The 21083-nt window shown below is 53.0% G+C and overlaps 2 protein-coding genes across 8 annotated transcripts in view; one reads left to right on the top strand and one right to left on the bottom strand.

Moving 5' to 3' along the window:
* CUNH11orf49 (chromosome unknown C11orf49 homolog) overlaps positions 1-7794 on the top strand; it is a 226603-nt gene extending 218809 nt beyond the window's left edge. The window contains exons 6-9 of one of the 4 annotated variants that reach the window (XM_033206304.1): positions 331-526; positions 1121-1230; positions 4472-4535; positions 7414-7794. In XM_033206304.1, coding sequence (XP_033062195.1) covers positions 331-526; positions 1121-1230; positions 4472-4535; positions 7414-7669 — 626 coding nt within the window. In that variant the 3' untranslated portion in view covers positions 7670-7794. Of the gene's footprint in view, positions 1-330; positions 527-1120; positions 1231-4471; positions 4536-4789; positions 5602-7413 lie in introns of those variants that run through there. The other 3 variants (XM_033206308.1, XM_033206306.1, XM_033206305.1) reach the window with 3 other exon arrangements.
* On the bottom strand, positions 7622-20946 carry ARFGAP2 (ADP ribosylation factor GTPase activating protein 2). 4 transcript variants are annotated; one of them, XM_033206298.1, is made up of 17 exons: positions 20688-20946; positions 20422-20540; positions 19758-19830; positions 19089-19220; positions 18922-19005; positions 17980-18061; positions 17646-17702; positions 16910-16951; positions 16505-16557; positions 15911-16047; positions 15673-15804; positions 11456-11638; positions 11242-11376; positions 10078-10204; positions 9824-9917; positions 9585-9703; positions 7622-8821 (listed from the first exon to the last, which is right to left on the bottom strand). In XM_033206298.1, the coding sequence occupies exons 1-17, from the start codon at positions 20757-20759 to the stop codon at positions 8801-8803; spliced, it is 1662 nt and encodes a 553-aa protein (XP_033062189.1). In that variant the 5' UTR covers positions 20760-20946; the 3' UTR covers positions 7622-8800. The 4 variants fall into 4 exon arrangements, with proteins under 4 accessions (XP_033062189.1, XP_033062192.1, XP_033062191.1 ...); XM_033206300.1 differs by having other exon boundaries at positions 7634-8821; positions 11456-11584; XM_033206301.1 differs by lacking the exon at positions 16910-16951 and having other exon boundaries at positions 11456-11584.
* Positions 20947-21083: the final 137 nt, after the last annotated feature.

Genomic DNA, 21083 nt, shown 5'->3' with positions numbered 1-21083 from the left:
GAGACAGACAATTAATGACACAGAAAGCTCCTCACTGGCTAAGTGCCAGAAAAAAAAGCCTAGGGTGCTATGAAAGTGTGCAATGGCAAGTCTCACCTAGTCCAGGAACAACTGAGGGATGGGACATTTGAGCGAAAGCACAGATTAGTGTCATCTCTCATCAATGTGCTGTCAAACAAGGTTGAGAACTTCTGCTCTCAGGACACCATGCCCTGAGCACTGAGGCTGGTGTGGAACTGGGCTGACAGAGAAGGGAGGACATAATGAAGAGACAAAACATGTCCTCCCTGCCTGAGCTGTCCACCCCCACCCCTGCCCCCACGGTTCCAGAATTCCTGGACAGTGTGGCTGCCATCTATGAGGATCTGCTGTCGGGCAAGAACCCCAACACAGTGATTGTGCCGACATCATCCAGTGGGCAGCACCGCCAACGACCTGCCTTGGGCGAGGCCGGCATGCTGGAGGGCGTGGAGGCGTCGCTGTTCTACCAGTGTCTGGAAAACCTGTGTGATCGGCACAAGTACAGGTGAGGAATGGGCATGCAGCCCCCAGCCCCCCAGCCCCAGGGAGCTCAGACTGCTGGCTGTGGAACAGAGCTCTGCAGGATGTTCTGCCAGGCCCAGGGATTCTAGGGCCCTTGCTGGTCATAATGTAACAGTGCCATTTGCCCCCAAACCAGTTGTTGACTGAAAGGCTCCCAAATGGCTCACTTCAAAAGGACTGCTTTCACTTGGGCAAGACCACTGTAGATGACCAATTTACTGGGTGACAGACTGGCCTTAACATTTTAGAGAGAAGGAAAGAGTACTCCTTGTATAAAACTTTTCTACACAGAGAGAGGGGTAAGCTGTCCTGTGTGGCACAAGTATCCTTAGGGGCCGAGCAACGGATTTGGTTTCCCTAGCCATTTCCCACCCCTGCTCCCCACTCCGGTGAAAGCACCAGTTAGTGAACATGCCAGCCCCTCCTGACCACAGTGAAGGCCTGGATCCCCAGGGCCTTGGGGCTCCCAAGGCAGGTCCCTGGCTTGGCTGTGGGTATCCTCGTGAACTTGAAAGTATGGATACAGAGATGTCCCTGAGGCTGGCTAGGCTCTGAATGTGGCATCTCTCCTTCTTAGCTGCCCACCCCCAGCACTTGTCAAAGAAGCCCTCAGCAACGTTCAGAGACTGACCTTCTATGGGTTCCTCATGGCTCTCTCAAAGCACCATGGAATCAACCAAGCCCTCGGTAAGTCAGAGCTAGCAGCCGTCAGCCTCTCCTGCTGCACAACACAGGGAGCAGCTGGCCTCTGTTGGCAACACGGCTCCATGGGGAAGGGGCATCACCATCTCTGCCTTGACTTTCCAGGGCCAGACTCAGTCTCAGGGAGCAGGAACATGCGCGACAAAACATGGCTCTTACACATTCCCATGGTAGAGGACAGCCTTCCCTGCCTGCCGCCCTGCCCCAACATGAAGCCGTCTCCCCACAGCAGAGGCGCGCCCAGCCCCTCCTCAGAGAATCCCCAGCTCTGCTTTGGATCCCCATCACTTGGGCCTGCAGGTTGGGCAGACACAGGACTATTTACTCAGTGGCGCTAGAGATTATATATCAAAGAGACCTGAATCCCATTTATAAACAGGGCAAAGGTGTGTCTGGGGAGACCTTTATTCCAAGCTGAAAAAAAAATTTGATTAATCTGAAAGGGAGAAAAACAAAAGTGGGGGAGCCTGCAGTGGTCCAGTTCTCCCTGCTTGCTGGTTTTTCACTGAGCCTTCTCTACCCACCCCACTGTTCCCCCTCCCACAGCCACTGCTCTCCTAAGGGAAGAGCCAGTAAGCCTCCATTCTACTAGAGTTTAAGGGGTTTTGTTTTTGTTTTTGAGACAGAGTCTCACTCTGTTGCCCAGGCTGGAGTGCTGTGGTGCAATCTCAGCTCACTGCAGCCTCGACCTCCCAGGCCCAAGTGATGCTCTCACCTCAGCCTTCCTAGTAGCTGGGACTACAGGCATGAGCCACCATCTTGGAAAATGTTTGTGTTTTTTGTACAGACTGGGTTTCGCCATGTTGCCCAGGCTGCTTTCAAATTTCTGGGCTCAAGGGATCCCCTCATTTTGCTCTCCCAAAGTGCTGGGGTTACAGTTGTGAGCCACCGCGCCCAGCAAGGGCTTCTTTTTTGTGTCTCAAGAGATCCTCCTGCTGTGCTTGCGATCCCAAGTGCCTGAGTCTCAAGAAAAAGACACACAGCATCCCCCCTACTTCCTTTTGCTAGCTGAGGGAATGGGATTAAGGGAAGGAAAGTTAACATTCACTAAATGCCAACCACAGCAGGCTAAGTACTGTGCTGCATGCTTTATATTTCTTATCTTACACAGTATACAGTTAGCCAGAGATGCTCTGGGATACACAAGCACAAACCCTAGCAGGCTGAACTGCATGCCACCCGCAGCCTGGTTATTCTGAGTCAGTGCTTGGGGCTTGCACAGGTCTGGGGAGCCCTCAACTAACTGAAGTTGGTAGCTGAGGTTACCCGCTGAACTAGGACTAGAAAGGAGGCAATTGACAGGTCGGGCGTGGTGCCTCACGCCTGTAATCCCAGCAATTTGAGAGGCTGAGGCAGATGGATCACCTGAGGTCAGGAGTGTGAGACCAGCCTGACCAACAAGGAGAAACCCCATCTCTACTAAAAATAGAAAAATTAGCTGGGCGTGGTGGCACACGCCTGTAATCCCACCTACTCGGGAGGCTGAGGCAGGAGAATCGGTTGAGCCCGGAAGGCAGAGGTTGCAGTGAGCCGAGATCACGCCATCGCATGCCACCCTGGGTGACAGAGCAAGACAGTCTCAAAAAAGAAAAAAAAACAAAAAACAGGGAAAAATCAGGAATCAAGAGTAAGGGTGAGGCGGATGGGATCTGCCCTGGTATTTTTTCATACTCCTAGTTATGACCACCCTTCCTTCCCACCAAAGCAGGAACCAGGAAGGAGAAGGAAAAGCCAGTTAGCAACTGAGTCACAGCTTGGACTAACCTCATCCCCCTTTTCTAAGGGCCTTTAAAAAGGACACTGGCCAGGTGCGGTGGCTCATGCCTGTAATCCCAGCACTTTGGGAGGCCGAAGCGGGTGGATCACCTGAGGTCGGGAGTTCGAGACCAGCCTAGCCAACTTGGGGAAACCCCGTCTCTACTGAAAATACAAAATTAGCCCATTGTGGTGGCACATGCCTGTAATTCCTGCTACTGGGGAGGCTGAGGCAGAAGAATCACTTGAACCCAGGAGGGAGAGGTTGTGGTAAGCCAAGATTGCACCATTGCATTCCAGCCTGGGGAACAGGAGCGAAACTCCATCAAATAAATACATAAATAAATAACACTAATAGCCAGACGTGATGGCTCCACCTGTAATCCCAGCATTTTGGGAGGCTAAGGCAAGAGAATCCTTGAGCCCAGGAGTTAACGACCAGTCTCGGCAATATAAGGAGAACCCTGTCTCTTTAAAAAAAAAAAAAAAAAAATTAGCTGGGTGTGGTGGCATGTACCATTGGTCTCAGCTACTCAGGAGGCTGAGGTGGGAAGATCGCTTCAGCATGGGAGGTCGAGGCTGCAGTGAGCCATGGTCACTGCACTCCAGCCTGGGTGACAAAGCAAGACTGTCTCAAAAAAAAAAAAAAAAGTCACTGTCATTCAACCACTTTTACTGCACGCTAACGATGGGTGGTTGGGTGGAATGGGAGACAAAGAAGCAGGTGGTCTCGGGCCTCACCTGCATCTCCAGTGTGTAAAATAGAAATCTGGAGATACACTGCTTGCCACGTCATGGAGGTCAGCCCTGTTCCCTTAGTCCCCAGGGCACCCCCCAAATGAGAGGGTTCTGTGAGATGTAGTTTGAAAAACACTAACTTAGGGCAAGAGGGGCCAGGAGGCATCATCTGAAAAAGATCTGGACAAATTGGCAATCTGCCTATGCCAGGTTAACTCTGGCCCTGACCCAGCCTTCTCCTCTTGCCCTAGGATCCTCTTTGGAGAAGCAGAGGCAGCATTTTTTTTTTTTTTTACCATCTGTCTCCAAAGTGGGGTCACCCTGATTTGGGGACACAAAATTAGGTAATGTCTGACCTTTGGGCTTAGCCTGGACCATATCCTTTTCAGCCCAGTTACCTGAGGCCTCAAGGAAGAACTCAACTCCCAGCACCAGGTCACAACCACCTAGTGTTGGAAGGGGATCACCACACTTGTCTGGGAGTGTCTCCTTGGCTGTGGTGTCTGCCCTAGACAGGGAAAGCAAGCAGTAGGATTCAATAAATGTATCAAGCGGCAGCCAGGACCTTCCTGCTCCGTGACTGTTCTTGGCCCCTCTAGCAGTCCTCAGATCTTCAGATCAGCCCTCCCAGGGTCAGCAGAACAGGGAGCTGTGAAGGTGAGGGGCATGGAGGAATCTGTTGCCTGGCTGAAGGGCCCTCGTTTTAACTGCTGTGCCCCCAATGATCTCCTAGGAGCTTTGCCTGACAAGGGGGATCTGATGCACGACCCAGCAATGGACGAGGAGCTGGAACGGCTGTAAGTGTCAAGTGGGAGGATGCTGCCCCCTTGTGGGGGCCAGACGGGTTGAACACGGCTGCGCCCCATCTGGGGCCAAGACCACTTTTCTGTAACATCCTGCATCTGCCAGGGAAGGGTCTGGGGGCCAGCAGAGGCCTGAGATGTCCCTCCCTCTGAGTCCTTTGGGGGCTGCAGCCCAGGGGTTTACCCTAGTGTAAGAGTGGGCATGGAGGCCCCGCTCTCTGGACAGCAGGCCTCTCGCTGCCCTCCAGGCTTCTTCCCTTCTTCAGGCTGGCCCAGGTCCCAGGCCTGGTCAACTCGGTCACAGCCAGTCCAGAGGCCAGTTGCCTGCCTTCCCGGACCCCTCCCCGGGTTGGCTCCCCCTGGAGACCTCTCCATCATTCCCGAAAAGTGGATGGAGAAAGCGATGGCTCCACTGAAGAGACAGACGAATCGGAGACTTGATGAGTCCGAAGGGTCCTGCCCACAGCGCCCTATACCTGCTCCCACCCAGCCCTTGGCGTGCCCACCCAGCCTCCTCTCCAGCACCTTGCTGTGCTGCCCTCTGCTGCTGACAAGGTGAATAACAGCCCCAAGAGTGGCCAGAGGGGCGCTGATGATCAGCCCAGCCAGTGGCCCCAGAAGGGAATGGCCTGCTCTCCCTGGCCCTGTCAGCCTGCGAACTTCACTCAGGCCCCAAGCTGACAACCTGTGCTGAAGCCACCGTATCACTAGGAAGGGGACTTGGCCATAGCCTGTTAGTCCCCCTAACCTCTTAAGAAGAGTGGTCTCTTCTGAGCCAATCTCTGCTGGTCCCCTGATAAGGTTCATCTCCTCACAGCAACTCCATTAAGGGGGAGAACCCGAATAGCCACGCAGGGCCTTGCACCATCAAGGGTGACACCTGCGACGCAAGTACCAGGAGGACATAACCGCTGTGGCCTTCTGTTGGAGAACAGCCAGTAGCCTTGGTAGGATGGAGAAGGGTGGGCCAGATGATTTCACTTGCAAAAACTGCTTCAAGTCTTGACCCCTTTGTGTCTAATAGCTAAACATGTGAAATAAAGTCTCTCGTGTCTGGTAAGTGGTGAGTCTAAAGCTCCCAGGCTGAGGGGAGAAGGGAGAGGGTGAGTTTGGGTTTTCAGTGCTTTTCTGGCAAGACTAGGAGGTAGGGGCCAGTGGCCCACTCAGGCCTGGGGACCTGCCTCAGACAATAAGCAGAGGGGCCCAGCTTCGCACAAGAGCAGCCTTCCAGAGGAAAAGGTGCTCACAGCTGGAACAGCCTTCAGGAAACAGGTGCAGAGGGTTCAAGGCCAGGTTCCCATAATTTTAAAGACCATGGCCACAAAGGGTTAATACTGCACCGCCTTCGAGCCAGGGTTTCAGTCAACATTTGCCAAGCACCTGCTTGGGGTCAGGGCAGTGGGATGCAGCTGTGAAAGACATAGCCTGGGACAGACACATCCCATCCAAGACTGGAGGCAGGTAAGGACAAGTGGTCTTCAACTTCTTTGGATTGAGGGCTGCGGGGGCAGGGTCCCCCAGAAAGCAAAACCCACCTAGAGGCCCAAGCATAACAGGGCTGCCTCCCCTGAAGGCGGATGTCACCACTACTAGGCACACACATTTCCTTGGGCGCATCGCTACCCACAACATATAATTACAGGAACTGCCTCCCAAACCCGCCAAGACTGGACATTCCAGCCCAGAAGCAGCTCCACGATGCGGTGGCTCATTGCCTGTAATCCCAGCACTTTGGGAGGCCAAAGTTGGCCCACTGCTTGAGCCCAGGAGTTCAAGACCACCCTGGGAAACATAGTGGGACCCTATCTCTACAAAATAAACTTAGCCAGGCATGGTAGCTTGCACCTGCAGTCCCAGCTACTTGGGAGACCGAGGTGGATCATTTGAGCTCAGGAGGTTGAGGCTGCAGTGAGCCATGATCGTGCCACTGCACTCCAGTGACAGAATGAGACCGTCTTTAAAAAAAAAAAAAAAAAAGCTCAGACCACGTGATGAGCTCTCTAGGCCCACAATGATCCACAGCCCATAACAGACATGGTTCTCAAATCTTGGTGTCCTCAGAATCACAGGGAAGCCTACTGACAATGCAAATTACCAAGCTCCAGAGAGTCTAACTCTACCAGCTTGGGATGGAGTCCGGAAATTTGAGATGATCCCAAAGCTGAATGAGTCCCAAACCTACACTCTGCAAATCCATGGCTTAGGGCCCCCTGGCTCCCTCGGCCCATCCTTTCTAATCATCCATTTCCCGGACCAGTGCTCTGTAACTACCGTGAGGACTCCTAAGGTGGCACAGAGATGTTTCAGAAGCCCCCAAGAGAAAGGGGTGGCCAAGCCAAGGGTTTACAAACACATCTTTTCTTCCCGAATTTAAAGGGTCCCATTAACATCTAAGAGTATGTGTGTGATTGTATATATATGTGTATATATATATTTTTTTTTGAGACAAGAGTCTCACTCTGTCTCCCAGGCTGGAGTGCAGTGATGCGACCTAGTCTCACTGCAACCTCTGCCTCCTGGGTTCAAGTGACTCTTGTGCTTCAACCTCCTGAGTAGCCAGAATTACAGGCATGCACCACCACCCTCAGCTAATTTTTGTATTTTTAGTAGAAATGGGGTCTCACCATTTTGGCCAGGCTGGTTTCAAACTCCTGGCCTCAAATGATCCACCCGCCTCAGCCTCCCAAAGTGCTGGGATGACAGGCATGAGCCACCGTGCCTGGCCTTAAATATTTCTTAAGCTCCACTGAAACCCATCCGCAGTCAAGCCTACTGCTGTGACAAGGGGCAGGACTGCTGAAGTTGCTCGCTCGCCCTCAGCCAGCAAGTTAAAGGGTCAACTAATGCCAGCTCTTTCCTCTGCGTGCCACAGGGTGGTGAGGTCGAAGCTGCACCGGACCTCATGGCAGCACAGAGCCAAGGAGCCAGGGGCCTTTGGCTTTCAGAGAAGAGAGAAGCAGGAGGCCCTGGAGAGAGTGTCCTCAGCTTCGGTACCAACGCCCTACCATGACCGGTGGGAGCCCCGAGAGAGAGGCCAGGGTCCGGCACTGGGCAGGGAGGCAGGATCCAGAGGACACTGCTTCACTCAGACCAACAGGGAGCAAGGCCCTGCGGGGGCTTTATTTTGACACCACTTTGTTTCAATACAAACAGTCCAGAAAGAAAGTCATGTCCCTCTGGGGGAGGGGCAAGGGGAACAGTGGTCTGTGTTGCTTGGGAGCCCAACCTACAACCCAAAGCTAGGGGCTGGGCTGAGACTGCCGGTGCGGCAGGGGAAGATGGCACCAAGAATGACACAGTGCTTGGCTCAGCTGCCAGAGGGTGAGGCCCACAGCTCTCACTGGCGGGTGCTATCCAGGCTCCCAAGCCCAGAATGATGCAGAGGAAGGAGCTCAGCCCCAGGAGCCTGCCTCTGCCCCTCACATCCTCTGCTTCCCTGGCCAGCATCAAGCTCACAGCCTCCAGAGTCAAATCACAGCAGAGAAGACCCTCCATGGTCACCAACCAGGGGATGAAGGGACAGAGAATGTTGCAGAGGGTCCTGCGGTCCACAGCAGATGGTACAGAGGGACCCTGAGACAATCTTCCAAGTGCTTACTGTAGAAAGGGGTGGTGAGACGGGAGAACCCGTGGGTCTCCAGTCTGATCCCAAATGAAACCTTTAGGTACCAGGTAGTTTCCTGTCCTTGGTAATGCCTAAAAGGGCCTTTCCCTCCTTTGCCCTCTCCTGGCACCCAGAAGAGGCCACTGGCAGCAGCAGCAGCAAGTCCACAGCCTCTTTCCCCAGGGGACGGGTCTACAGTGAACTCCTTCCAGGCCTCCCCATGGTTCCAGAGGATGGAGACCCAAGCCCTCGAACTAGAAGAATCCTAGAGCCAGCAAAAAAAAAGCCTTCTACCTTCCACTTTCCCTACTTGAGGAAAGGCTGGACCCAGAATAAGCCATCCTGGGGGAACCCCCTCTCCCAGTGTGGCAGGACAAGTGAGCAGCAGCTGTGGGGGCAGGACAGAAGGACAAGAGTCTAACACACGGAGGGTGGTGTGAGAGGGAAAAAGGGCTCAGTCCACAGGCAGAGGAAAAAGGCTGGTACTGACCATTCCCCTCACATGAGTGAGCGCCTCCAAGACCACTCCACACACACACCACACATACAAAGTAACAAATCCTCCCCAGCTTCCACAAGGCAAAGCATCCCCAGCCTGGGAACTGTGGAGTTCTTGTTGCAGTCACCACTGTAAGCCTGAGTCACAGAGCTTGGATCAGTAGGAACCATAGCGATCCTGGGGGTGAGGGAGGAGAAAAAAAACAAAGTCAGAGGCTCTAAGCTGCAGCAACTTCCCAGCAAACACACTGTCTGCCCCAGCACCCCATAGCAAGACTTGGGAGGCAGGGGCTGGACAGCCCAGGGAGGCTGTCCATGGTGAGAGCTGGGGCAGGGGCCACTCGGGCACCCAACAACGGGGAAGCCCTGCCTGGCCTCGCAGAAGCTGGGAAAAGAAGAGAAAGACCGGTACAGGTGACAAGGCCGGGGAAGATCATGGCAGACACAGTGGCATCTCGGAGAGGCCCGGCCCTGGTATGGAGCTGAAAGGAAGGAAGCTGCCCTCCAAGAAAAGAAAACGCCTCTCTCTAGACTCTTGCTTTTTTGTGGGTTTTTTTTTTTTTTTTGAGACACAGTTTCACTCGTCACCCAGGCTGGAGTGCAGTGGCATGATCTCGGCTCACTACAACCTCCCGGTTCAAGCGATTCTCCTGCCTCAGCCTCCCGAGTAGCTGGCATTACAGGTGTACGCCACCATGCCCAGCTAATTTTGTATTTTTAGTAGAGACAGGGTTGTGCCATGTTGGTCAGGCTGCTCTCAAACTCCTGACCTCAAGTGATCCCATCTCAGCCTCCCAGTGCTAGGATTACAGGTGTGAGCAACCGCACCTGGCCAAAAATGCTCTTTAAGGCTCAGAGGGGCTAGGCAGTAGCAGTGTCTCTGTGTGGTGGCAAAGGGCAAACCTCCCAGCACTCCTCATTAGGCCCCACTTCAGCCTCACCTGCAAGGAATTCATCACACCATTGGCCAGCACAGCCATTTTCCCGGCCACAGACTTGACGCCCTGCTTAAACTGGGCAATGTCCGCTGTAGGCAGCACGTTCCCCAGAGATACACTTCCTGTAAAAGCAAGGGCAGGGTGACCCATAGCCCAGCAGGAAGCCCTTCCCAGTCACAGCAGGGCCCTCCCGCCCTGCTCCCAGGCCTCGCTTGGTGCCTGCCACCCCACCAGGGCCCTACCTGCTCCATGAGCTCCATCCATGTCCCCAAAGAGGTCTGAAGAGCTGATGGCATTGCTGCCTGAGAGCTGCTGCAGCCGAGACCTGGCCTCATACTGTGGTGAGGAAAAGGCCAGGCCTGGGGATCTTGGGGCCGAAGACCCAAGGACTCACACAGGCCAGGCCCTCCTGGTGCTAAAGCCCAAAGCAGTGGCAGGGAGAAAGCTCATGCTTCTGCCTGCTGCCTCAGACCTCGGGGCAGACAGCCCCACTTACCTCCGCATCCATCTCCCGCCCAAAGAACATGTCAGATGAGATGGCTTTGGCTCCTGCGAATTTCTGACGTGCCTCACTAGACTCGAGGCCTGAGCTCCGGCTCTCCACTTCCCTCCGGTTTGTGGCTCTAAGGGGAAGATGTGAAATAGCTCAGACTGTTACCGTTACCATCAGGGGAGGCAGAGTACAGAGACCAAACAGAGCACCAATGGCCTTTTGGTGATGGGTTACCAGGTCCCATTCTGTCTGTGGCTCTGTGACTCTGGGCCCCTCTCCCCTGGTAAGGAGTCACCCTTCTCCACACTGAGGCCAAGGCCCAGAGAGCTTAGTAACCTGCACTAGGCAGGGTGGACATACGGTCGGCAGTGGCCTAGGCTCCTGCCCAAAAGCACACAGCTTTGTCAGCATTCAGGAGGCCACAACTGCTGCTACCCTAATCCTAGTGACAACTTGCCTAGTACTACAATGAGCATATGTGTCAGTCTGCCTGGCTTTATACCTACTCTTGTTGTAACCATGAATAGCAAACTGCCCCCTTTACTCTCAAAAGCATCCTGGTGTTGGAAAGGGAGATGGTTGCTCTCATCTTGCGATGAGTGTGTGGACACTGGGCCAGGTACTTCCGGAGACCCTGTAAAGTAGTTGCGCTCCCGTTTTATAAGGGGATAACTCACAGGTATTATGTCAACTAAACACATCCCAGATGAAGATGGAGTAGGGTTTTTAAAATAAGGGGGCTGGAGACATAAAACCCTTGAAAGGAGGTCAGGACTGAAGCATAAAATCAGGTCCCTCCTGCCAGAGAAATGGACCCCAAGCAAAAGAAGCTGCCAGGCCCTCTGTGATGACAAAGCACAACTCAAACCGAAGCCTGACTGCTGCACTGTCTAATGAGGCAGTGCCAGCCACTGGTGGCTATTTACATTTATCAAAAATTAAACTACATTACAAATTCAGTTGCTCAGTTGCACCAACCACATTTTAAGCGCTCACAGCCACACAGTAGTGGCTACCGTATTAAACAACACACAGAACATTTCCATCATCACAGAAAGTTCTTCTAGACAGTGCTGCCTTAGACTTCTCTACCTTCAACTTGTAAAAAAAAAAAAAAAAAAAAGAAAAGAAAAAGAAAAAGAAAAAAGACAGAACAGCCCACTCTACCTTTCTGAAATAGGCCGGATGCTTGAGATGGTCACTTCTGGCTCCTTCTCCTCTACCCTGTCCATACCCCAGGCAGCATCTGTATCCCAGCGGGAACCAAAGCTTTCCCCTAAGGAAAAGGGGTTGTCCTTGTACCTATGGAGACAGTAGAGTGGCTCAGAGAAGCCTGATGAGGAACACAGCAGTCAGGTTTACAGCTAGAAAACAGCCTTACTTTGGGGGTCCAGAGGCGAAAGTACCAACATCGTCAAACAAGTCCAGCTGCGAGCGAGAAGATTTTGCGCTCACTGGGGTTTCCTGCTCGATCACCTGCATCTCAGACAGCACGGAGTGGGAGACAGAGCTGCACAGCAAAGCAGAGCCAGGCCATGAGACCAGTGGACAGACATTAGCATCACTGCACAAAAGACAATAACCAGCGGCTGGGTTCTCCTTCATGGAGCATCACCCAGAACCTTCTGTCCTTACCCAAGCACAGGGCTAGGCCAGACCCCAAAAGAAGGCTGTGTGTGGTGACCTGTGAAGCAAACCTCAGAATTCTTTACACATCAGCTTTGTTTATTCAACGTAAGAGTTCCCTGGCCAGGGACCGTCTGCCTGTTATAATTTTATTTTATTCATTTATTTATTTGAGACAGATTCCCACTCTGTCACCCAAGCTGGAGTCCAGTGGTGCAATCTCGGCTCACTGCAACCACCGCCTCCTGGGTTCAAGCGATTCTCATGCCTCAGCCTCCCGAGTACCTGGGACTATGGTGCACGTCACCACGCCCAGCTAATTTTTTGTGTTTTTTCAGTAGAGACAGGGTTTCACCACATTGCCCAGGCTGGTCTCAAACTCCTGAGTGCAGACAATCCACCCACCTTGGCCTCCCAAAGTGCTAGGATTAGAGGCGTGAGCCACCGCGCCCGGCTCCTGTTGTAATCTTTTATTTATTTACTTATTTATTTTGAGACGGAGTCTCACTTTGTCGCCCAGGCTGAAGTGCAGTGGCACGATCTCAGCTTACTGCAAGCTCCGCGTCCCGGGTTCACGCCATTCTCCTGCCTCAGCCTCCCAAGTAGCTGGGACTACAGGCGCCTGCCACCATGCCCAGCTAATTTTTTGGGTATTTTTAGTAGAGATAGGGTTTCACCGTGTTAGCCAGGATGGTCTCGATCTCCTGATCTTGTGATCCGCCCACCTCAGCCTCCCAAAGTGTTGACCGCACCCGGCCTCCTGTTGTAATTTTAATAATGTGCACCAGATGCCAGTGGTCTCTGTCCTGGACAACTCCCTGCCTTGTGCACTATGAACCCCATCCTTCACTGATGGGGTTCACACGGCAAAGGAATGGATGAAAGAATGCCCCAGAACCAGGGAAAGGAGCATGATTGCATCAAAGGATGAGTTCTTCATCATCCTACTCTTTATTAAAAAAAAAAAAAGCCAAGCGGGTGGCTCACGCCTGTAATCCCAACACTTTGGGAGGCTGAGGCGGGCAGATCACAAGGTCAGGAGATCGAGACCATCCTCGCTAACAAAGTGAAACCTGTCTCTACTAAAAATACAAAAAAATTGGCCGGGCATGGTGGTGGGCGCCTGTAGTCCCACCTACTTGGGAGGAGAATGGCATGAACCTGGGAGGCGGAGCTTGCAGTGAGCCCAGATGGCACCACTGCACTCCAGCCTGGGTGACAGAGCAAGACTATGTCTCAAAAAAAAAAAAAGCAGGCCGGGCGTGGTGGCTCAAGCCTGTAATCCCAGCACTTTGGGAGGCCGAGACGGGTGGATCACGAGGTCAGGAGATCGAGACCATCCTGGCTAACACGGTGAAACCCCGTCTCTACTAAAAAATACAAAAAACTAGCCGGGCGAGATGGCGGGCGCCTGTAGTCCCAGCTACTCGGGAGGCTGAGGCAGGAGAATGGCGTAAACCCGGGAGGCGGAGCTTGCAGTGAGCTGAGATTGCGCCACTGCACTCCAGACTGGGCGACAGAGCGAGACTCCGTCTCAAAAAAAAAAAAAAAAAAAAAGCACCTCAAAGCACAAAGACTGGCCTTATGCACTAAGACCTAGAATTGCTGTCTGGTTCTCATAAAAAAAAGGGGGTGTAGGGTTGGCAGGCAATACAGTACAATTCTTGATGCCTCTCATTCCTCTGTCAGGCTCCACAGGGACATTTTAAGGATTAATTTGATTTAAATCAATTCATTTAAAAATATCCATAGCTTTTAGCTAGAAGAACCCCAAGGAGTGATTATTTTGCAATAGGGCTGAGTTGGGCCAGGCGTGGTGGCTCACACCTGTAATCCCAGCACTTTGGGAGGCCAAGGCAGCCAGATCACCTGAGGTCGGGAGTTCGAGACAAGCCTGACCAACATGGAGAAACCTACTAAATCTACTAAAAATACAAAATTAGCCGGGTGTGGTGGCACATGCCTGTAATCCCAGCTACTTGGGAGGCTGAGGTAAGAGAATCGCTAGAACCCAGCGGGTGGAGGCTGTGGTGAGCCAAGATCACACCATTACACTCCAGCCTGGGCAACAAGATTGAAACTCTGTCTCAAATAAATAAATAGGATGAGTTGGGTTTAAGTAAACAATTGTTACACTGCTGAAAAATTGTTCATATCCCTTAACCCAGTCAGTCATCCTTAACCCCTTGGTCATCTTTTAACCCAGTCATCCCTTAACCCAGTCAGTCATCCCTTAACCCCTTGGTCATCCCTTAACCCAGTCAGTCATCCTATAACCCCTCAGTCATCCCTTAACCCAGTCATCTGTTAATCCAGTCATCCCTATGTGACTGAAACAGGGAAAGGAAGGAGTCTCAATGCCCTTTCAAGTTAAAATTTTATCCTCTGGCCGGATGTGGCTCACATCTGTAATCCAAGAACTGGGTGCCGTGGCTCACACCTATAATCCCAATACTGTGGGAGGCCGAGGCGGGCAGATCATTTGAAGCTAGTAGTTTTAGACCAGCCTGGCCAACATGGTGAAATCCCGTCTCTACTAAAATATAAAAATAAGCTGGGTAATCACAGCTTCTCAGGAGGCGGAGGCAGGAGAATCGCTTGAACCTGGGAGGTAGAGGCTGCAGTGGGCTGAGATCACACCACTGAACTCCAGCCTGGGTGACAGAGCGACACTCCATCTTAAAAAAAAAAAAAAAAAAGCCAGGAACGGTGGTGCACACCTGTAATCCCAGCTGCTTGGAAGGCTGAGACAGGAGAATCACTTGAACCCAGGAGGTAGAGATTGCAGTGAGTCAAGATCGTGCCACTGCACTCCAGTCCGGGTGAAAGGTTAAGACTTTGTCTCAAAAAATAAAAATAAAAAACCACAAAGGCCGGGCGCGGTGGCTCAAGCCTGTAATCCCAGCACTTTGGGAGGCCGAGACGGGCGGATCACGAGGTCAGGAGATTGAGACCATCCTGGCTAACACGGTGAAACCCCGTCTCTACTAAAAAATACAAAAAAACTAGCCGGGCGAGGTAGCGGGCGCCTGTAGTCCCAGCTACTCGGGAGGCTGAGGCAGGAGAATGGCGTAAACCCGGGAGGCGGAGCTTGCAATGAGCTGAGATCCAGCCACTGCACTCCAGCCTGGGCGACAGAGCCAGACTCTGTCTCAAAAATAAAAAATAAAATAAAAATAAAAAATAAATAAAAAATAAAAAACCACAGCAGCCAGACATAGTGGCTCACACCTGTAATCCCAGCACTTTGGGAAGCCAAGGCAGGTAGATCACTTAAACCCAGGAATTCGAGACCAGCCTGGGCAACATGGCAAAACCCCGTCTCTACAAAAAATACAAAAATTAGCTGGGCATGGTGGTTCCCGGCTGTGGACCCAGCTATTCAGGAGGCTGAAGTGGAAGGATCGCCCAAGCCCAGGAGGCAGAGGTTGCAGTGAGCCGAGATCACACCATTACACTCCAGCCTGGGCAAGAGAGCAAGAATTTGTCTCAAAAGAAAAAGAAAGAAAGAAAACCATAGCAAACCCAGTGGTTCCGAAACAGGATTTTCTGCCCAAACTGAGGGCATCTGAAATGTGGGTGGATACTTTAGGGTATTGCAGGGAACACAAATGGCAACTCTAGACAGGGATTAAGGAATTAAGGATAATACTAAATGCACCTCAATTCTCAGGGAGGTCTGGAAAAATAAACTGTCCCATGACTCAAAGTGCCATCAAGAAAAACCACCCTGGTCTCTTGAAGATACTGAAATAACACCTGATCCTGTGTTTCATTCATACACCTATTCACTCATTCAACTCACTGAACATACACCTACTATGCCAAGCACTGTATTAGGGACAATAAGCCAAGCGATCTATTCAGACTTGGAGACACAATAAGCCTAGAATCCCAAACTGCTGGGAAGGCCCCGCAATGGTTCCCAGGAAACAACGGCATCTCCCTGCCACAGCGGGAGCTGAGCCTCACCTTCGGGATACCAAGCCCATGCCCAACCTCTCTGCCTGCTCTCGCTTCTTCCCTTCCAGATTCTGTAGCTTCTTCTCCTCTTTCTTACGATCAATCTGGAGCTCCTGGTAGGCCAGACGCATGGAGGCGACCCTTAGAGGGAACAAAGGTGTCAGTGGCCACCACCCATCCGGACCTGTCCAGCCTGCCCACCCACCAAGCCCCACACAAGCCTGAGGACCCAGCAGCAAACACTCACATGGACTCCTCCGCCTGCTTCTTGGCATCGGCTGCCTGCTGCTCACGGAGCTTCTCTGCTACCTGGGCCTGCCGCTCAATCTCACTGAAGCTCTGGCTGCTCACCTTCTGGGCCCCGAGGCCTTTCTTGGCACCCAGCTGGGAAGAGAATCATGTCAGGGGCCTTCCCAATCACACTCTCCTCAGACCCCTCCCAGGCTCAGGCACTGTAGTCACACCCACAAGGAAAAGGCCCTTCTTAAAATTTAGGGTAAAAAATAGGAGCCCAACCAGCATGGCCAAGAGAACAGTGCTCCGCTGGAACTGGGCATGGGCAGCTCGCACAGCCCCGGCACAGCCCAGACCTGAGGATGCCAGTTAATGCTGACAGGGCCGAGTATGCGCCAAGCACCCCGCCAAGCACTAGACGCGCTCCATCTCACCCACCCTCCCAGGAGCCCCGGAAGACAGGCTTCGATCCCTTCACAGGCGAGGTCGGAAAGCACAATACCTTTGCCAAAGCCATACAGCTGGTAAGTGGTAAGGTCAAGAGGTGAACCCAGGTAGCCTGCACCCAGCTCCTAACCTTTCTAACACACCACCTCTCCCCACCTACCCCTTTCTTAGCTGCTGCTGGCTTCTTCTTGCCAATGATGGAGCTTTTCAGTTCTGCATGAGAAAGGGGGTAGGCATGAGCTAAGACAAAGGCAGCTCAGCGGCAGTAGCACGCCATGCAGCTTCATGGCAATAGCTCCTAAGAACAGCTTCAGGCAGGGGAAGGCAAAGCTGCCAGCACCAGCTCCAACCAGCGGTGTCCAAGCCAAAGACAGAAGTGGCTGGGGTACTTACTGGCGCCCAGCAGAGTGAGACAGGAACCTAGACTTGAAGCACCAGAGACACTCAAAGTCCCTGAACCAAAACAAAGACTGCGAGGCAGGGAGCAGATGGTGAGCACCACGCTCAGCTCCTAAAGCAGGAAGCTGCGGGCAGGGCCTGGGCTCCCCAAGCAGCTGTCAGTTACCTCTGGCAGGAAGGGCCCCTTTAGCTGACAGATACATGGACTCTGGAGGAGAAACAGACTTGTGGCTAACAAGAGGCCCACCCCAGAGCCTCCACAGAGCTCTCAAGCCCAGCGGTCTCTAGGAAGCGCTGCTTCAGACCAAGCTATGCCAGCCTTCTCATGGATCAGTTTGACAGTCACTCTACTGGGTTCCAGTCCCAACCCCCAAGAGTCAACAGAACAAACCGAGGTCAGCAAATGGACTGTTCACCCTGAACCAAGTCTGAAGGACACTAAGGAAAATGTAGAAAAGAGTTAAAGGACAGGCTGGTAGACTGGCTGAGAAAGAACAATGTCATCTCCAGCTATCAGCAGCTCCGAGCTGTCCCTCCACCCCAGGAAATGCACCAGACAAGCCAGTCCTGCCTCAGAGCCCAGGAACAGGTGTCCAGTCTCATGCTGGCCTCCCCAACACTTTGGCTAGACCCAGCCCCACACTCAGAGGCAGACCCCAGGCCTTACACACCAGCCCACCCAGATTCATCAATTCAAAGGGCTCGGCTCTAAAATCAGTGTTGCAGCCACCATTTCAATCACAGTCCCCACTCCAGAGAGGTCAGACATGGTCAGTCTCCTGTGGCCTCTGTCCACAGGACAGAGCAGCAGGCACTGCTGGCCAGGCAGCAGGCACTCTGAAAAGAACATTTGAGGTCCACCCTCTCCCAGCCACCCCACGCCCACCCGCTAGCATACTGACCCAGTGAGGCTTTGGGTGAGGTGCCAAGCAGGTCTGTGTTGGGGCCATGCTCCGGCTCTGTGGATGCAATGGTAAGAGTTAGAGATGAAGCTCCTAGCTTCCTGCAACCTCCCCTTGAAAGAAGTGATGGGACGTGAGTCAGTGGCTTTCCTCAGCTTGCCACCAAAAGATAAAAGGAATATCTACCACTTCCTCTAAGGATTAAAATGAATCCCAGCCCATGCAAAGATACAAGAGGACCCCTGCTCCTATTGTCATGGCCGGATATCCCCTTCCAAACCCTGAGTCCTCTCCTAGGACCAGGGCACCTGGTTGGAATCTGGGCTGAACTCACGTGCCAGGCCACTGCTCTCTGCAGACGGGGCTGGCTGCTGGGTCCCTGAAGGCTCAGTGGCTGGCGCATCCCAGGCAGGAGGCTGAAAAGGAGGCCAGATAACAGAAGGCTCGGTGAGCCGCTCCTGCTTGCAAGGAGCACCAAGACCTACAAGCACCTTCTGGGCAAGAGATCGTACTTCAAGCCCATGAGGAAAGGGAGCGGAGGGGAGCAAACACGATCACAGTTGCTACTCACTGTGGAAGAAAGCAGGAAAACAAGCAGCCCCCACCCCAACCCTTTCACTATTTACTTAAAGCAAGAGTCCATTCTCCTAAGTGAAAGACAGTTACCTCACGACCTAGGCAGGAACAGATCTAAAGGTTCCTCACACACAAATACATTTAATTATCACTGCAACCCCTATGAAGGAGCTCTAGCGCCACTTTAGAAACGAAGGTTTTGACAGGTCGAGTCACTTGGCCACCATCACAGAAATGCTGAGTAGAGAACAGGAATCGAGGCCAAGAGTCTAACTTCAGCACCCAGGGTCAGTAAAGAGGAAACCATCCTCAAAGGGGTGGGGTGGGGAGGAGGGAATCCTTCCACTGTCCCCAAGCACAGTGCCTTTCTTATAAGGGAAGAAGCCAGGAAAACTTGTTTGGGGCCGTAAACACCTCTTGAACCTTCAAGAAGCTGCTCCTCTTCCCCACCAGCCCAGTTTATAGGAGTCTATTTCTAAGGAGGGCTACACTGCACCCCCATTTATGGAGGAGGAAACACCCAGGCCTACCCAGCAGGAACAGCAGACTCTGTACATTCCAACTCAGTGGACTTCAGATGTGGTGTCCGAGACATCACATCAAAGCAAATGGAATCTATAGCCATGATCACAGAAGGCCTTGGCCTTGGTAAACTGCTTGTCAAGAACAATTGGGAAAAACGTTCCTTGTGGGCACTCACTTGAGTGTGTTCTGTGAAGAAATCAGAGTCCTTCTTCTCCGGGGAGTGATTAGGAACGGCACTACTTATGTTGTCTATCCAAAGCTAGAAAGGAGAAGGCACCCCTGAAACACAGGGCTCTGAATACTCCTAATCCTCCCACCCCAGCCCCAAGAACAGGCACTTACATCAGTGCCGTGCCTAGCCAGGGCCGCACTCCCCAGCTGCCGGATCTTCTCCCGGTACATCTGGGCAGCTCGGCTATTGTATTTGGTGTTGGCATCATTGGCTGTGCATCCATGTTGGCGGAAAAAAGCCGTCTGGAAAGCAAAGAAGAGAGCAGCGCGAGCTACAGGTGATTCTCAAGAAGGAAATGTGTTGGCTGTAGGAAGCATCCCCTTATGACAGCTGAGTTATTATCTATACAGGATGATACATGCTACTGACACTGGTTTTTCAGAGATACAGTTCCTCGAAATTCCTGCAAAAAAACACCTTGCAGCCTGCCATCCTCTGATATGACTGAAGCACAGGCTTCACTGAACCCTGCCTGAGGACAACATGCCATTCCCAGCCTTCCCATCTTTCATCCAGGGCAGGCCCACAAGACTCAATGACTGTGAAGGCTCCAACTCCTGAGGCTTTTCCCCAAGAACACCTGCCCAGTTTAATCGGAATTTGAAACCCATTTAGGAGAAGCTGTGACCAGTTTCGAAGTTTTTAGAAAATGGCTTATGGTGGTGTTATAGAACAGAGAACCCGCTGAACAGGGAAACCGAGAGGGCCTCTTAGGGAGTCGTGCAAAGTTAGTATCCACGCAGAAGAATGGAAGGTGGGGGAGGTAGAAGGAGCTTTACCGCATTGGCATTCCCGCCGACCTGCATACATCTCAGCTGGAACCAGTTCCAGTTGGAATCCAACTCTGTGGACCTGTGTACAAGGGCTGCGTCTCACCCACCAGCAGATACCAGCAGAAGGGTTTCCCTGGCAGCCCGATACCTGTCACTTGGTCTCAGGCTGCTGTAGGCACCCAGGAAACATTAATTAGCCATCACCCCATTTCCTCCACACTACCCTGTCCATTAAAACTTTACTCTTCATTCATCTACTCCAAAGAGTACTAATTATGTCCCCAGATCCGAAAGGAGGTCACGTTCTCAGGCACGCACCCCTGGATTTGGTTTTCCCCTAATGGATGGTCACAGTTTCACTGGAGACATATTAGGCCAACAACATATCAGCAACAAGGTCAATGCCTCCCTTTCCTCCCAACTAACGCTCAGAGTCTCAAGTCTGACCGTCAAAAAACAGCGAGTTTCGGCCCAGAGGCGGAGACGGACCGCCTATGTGCCAAGGAGCCCACACAGGTGGTTCCCTCCGGCAGGAGGCTACCAGACCCTCTCGGCCCGGAGGCTTTCCACTTAATTCAGAGCGGTCCAAGTCGAGGCAGCCACTCTCCCTTGTTGCCCACACAGTCCTGGCCGGCCCAGTGGAAACACGGCAACCGCGCAGAAACCCAACCTGATGAAGCTCAGATGGACGCCCAGGGAGCGGTGCACCCCGGAACAGTCAATGCACAAGAAAACACCATACGTGATGCTGGCCCAACTCGGATTCTTGGCGCCGCAGTCGAAACAGGCCTGGGTGGAGGAAGCGATGAGCGAATGGTCAGGGGCCCCGAATAAAGGCCAGGCGCAGACATCCCAGAAAAACAACCCACCTCCGCCCTTCTCCCTCCCTCAGGCCCCAGAGGGACGAGAGACTCCGCGCTCCCCGTGCTCACGCACCTTGTTGGTTGGAACTGCGCGAAGCCTCTTAAAAAGAGTCTGGATTTCGGTCTTGTTGGGCTCCGCCGCCATTTTCTCTCCTTCCCAGACACAACCGCGACCGACGGGTCCCGCCGCGGGCCAATCCACGGCGGGGAGGGCGGGCTCACCAGGTCGGCCTCAGCGGTGCCCGAGCCAGCCGAGGGGTGGGGTGATTGGGGCCCGATCTGGACCAATGGGCAGCCGGCAGGACGGGGGCGGTGACGTTAGCCACGGCCGCAAGAATCAACGCCGCGCCGGGCCAATCCGCAGCCGGGACGGAGCGACGGCGCGAGAACCGGCCCAAACCTCCTCGCGCGCACAGCCCCAGACGCGTCAATCCCCAGGTGGAGTCGCCCCTACGCCGCACAGGCTGCG

Source organism: Trachypithecus francoisi, unplaced genomic scaffold (assembly GCF_009764315.1).
Source record: "Trachypithecus francoisi isolate TF-2019V2 unplaced genomic scaffold, Tfra_2.0 Lachesis_group8, whole genome shotgun sequence".
Classification (NCBI taxonomy): domain Eukaryota; kingdom Metazoa; phylum Chordata; class Mammalia; order Primates; family Cercopithecidae; genus Trachypithecus; species Trachypithecus francoisi.
This window is presented reverse-complemented; position numbering and strand designations above follow the sequence as displayed.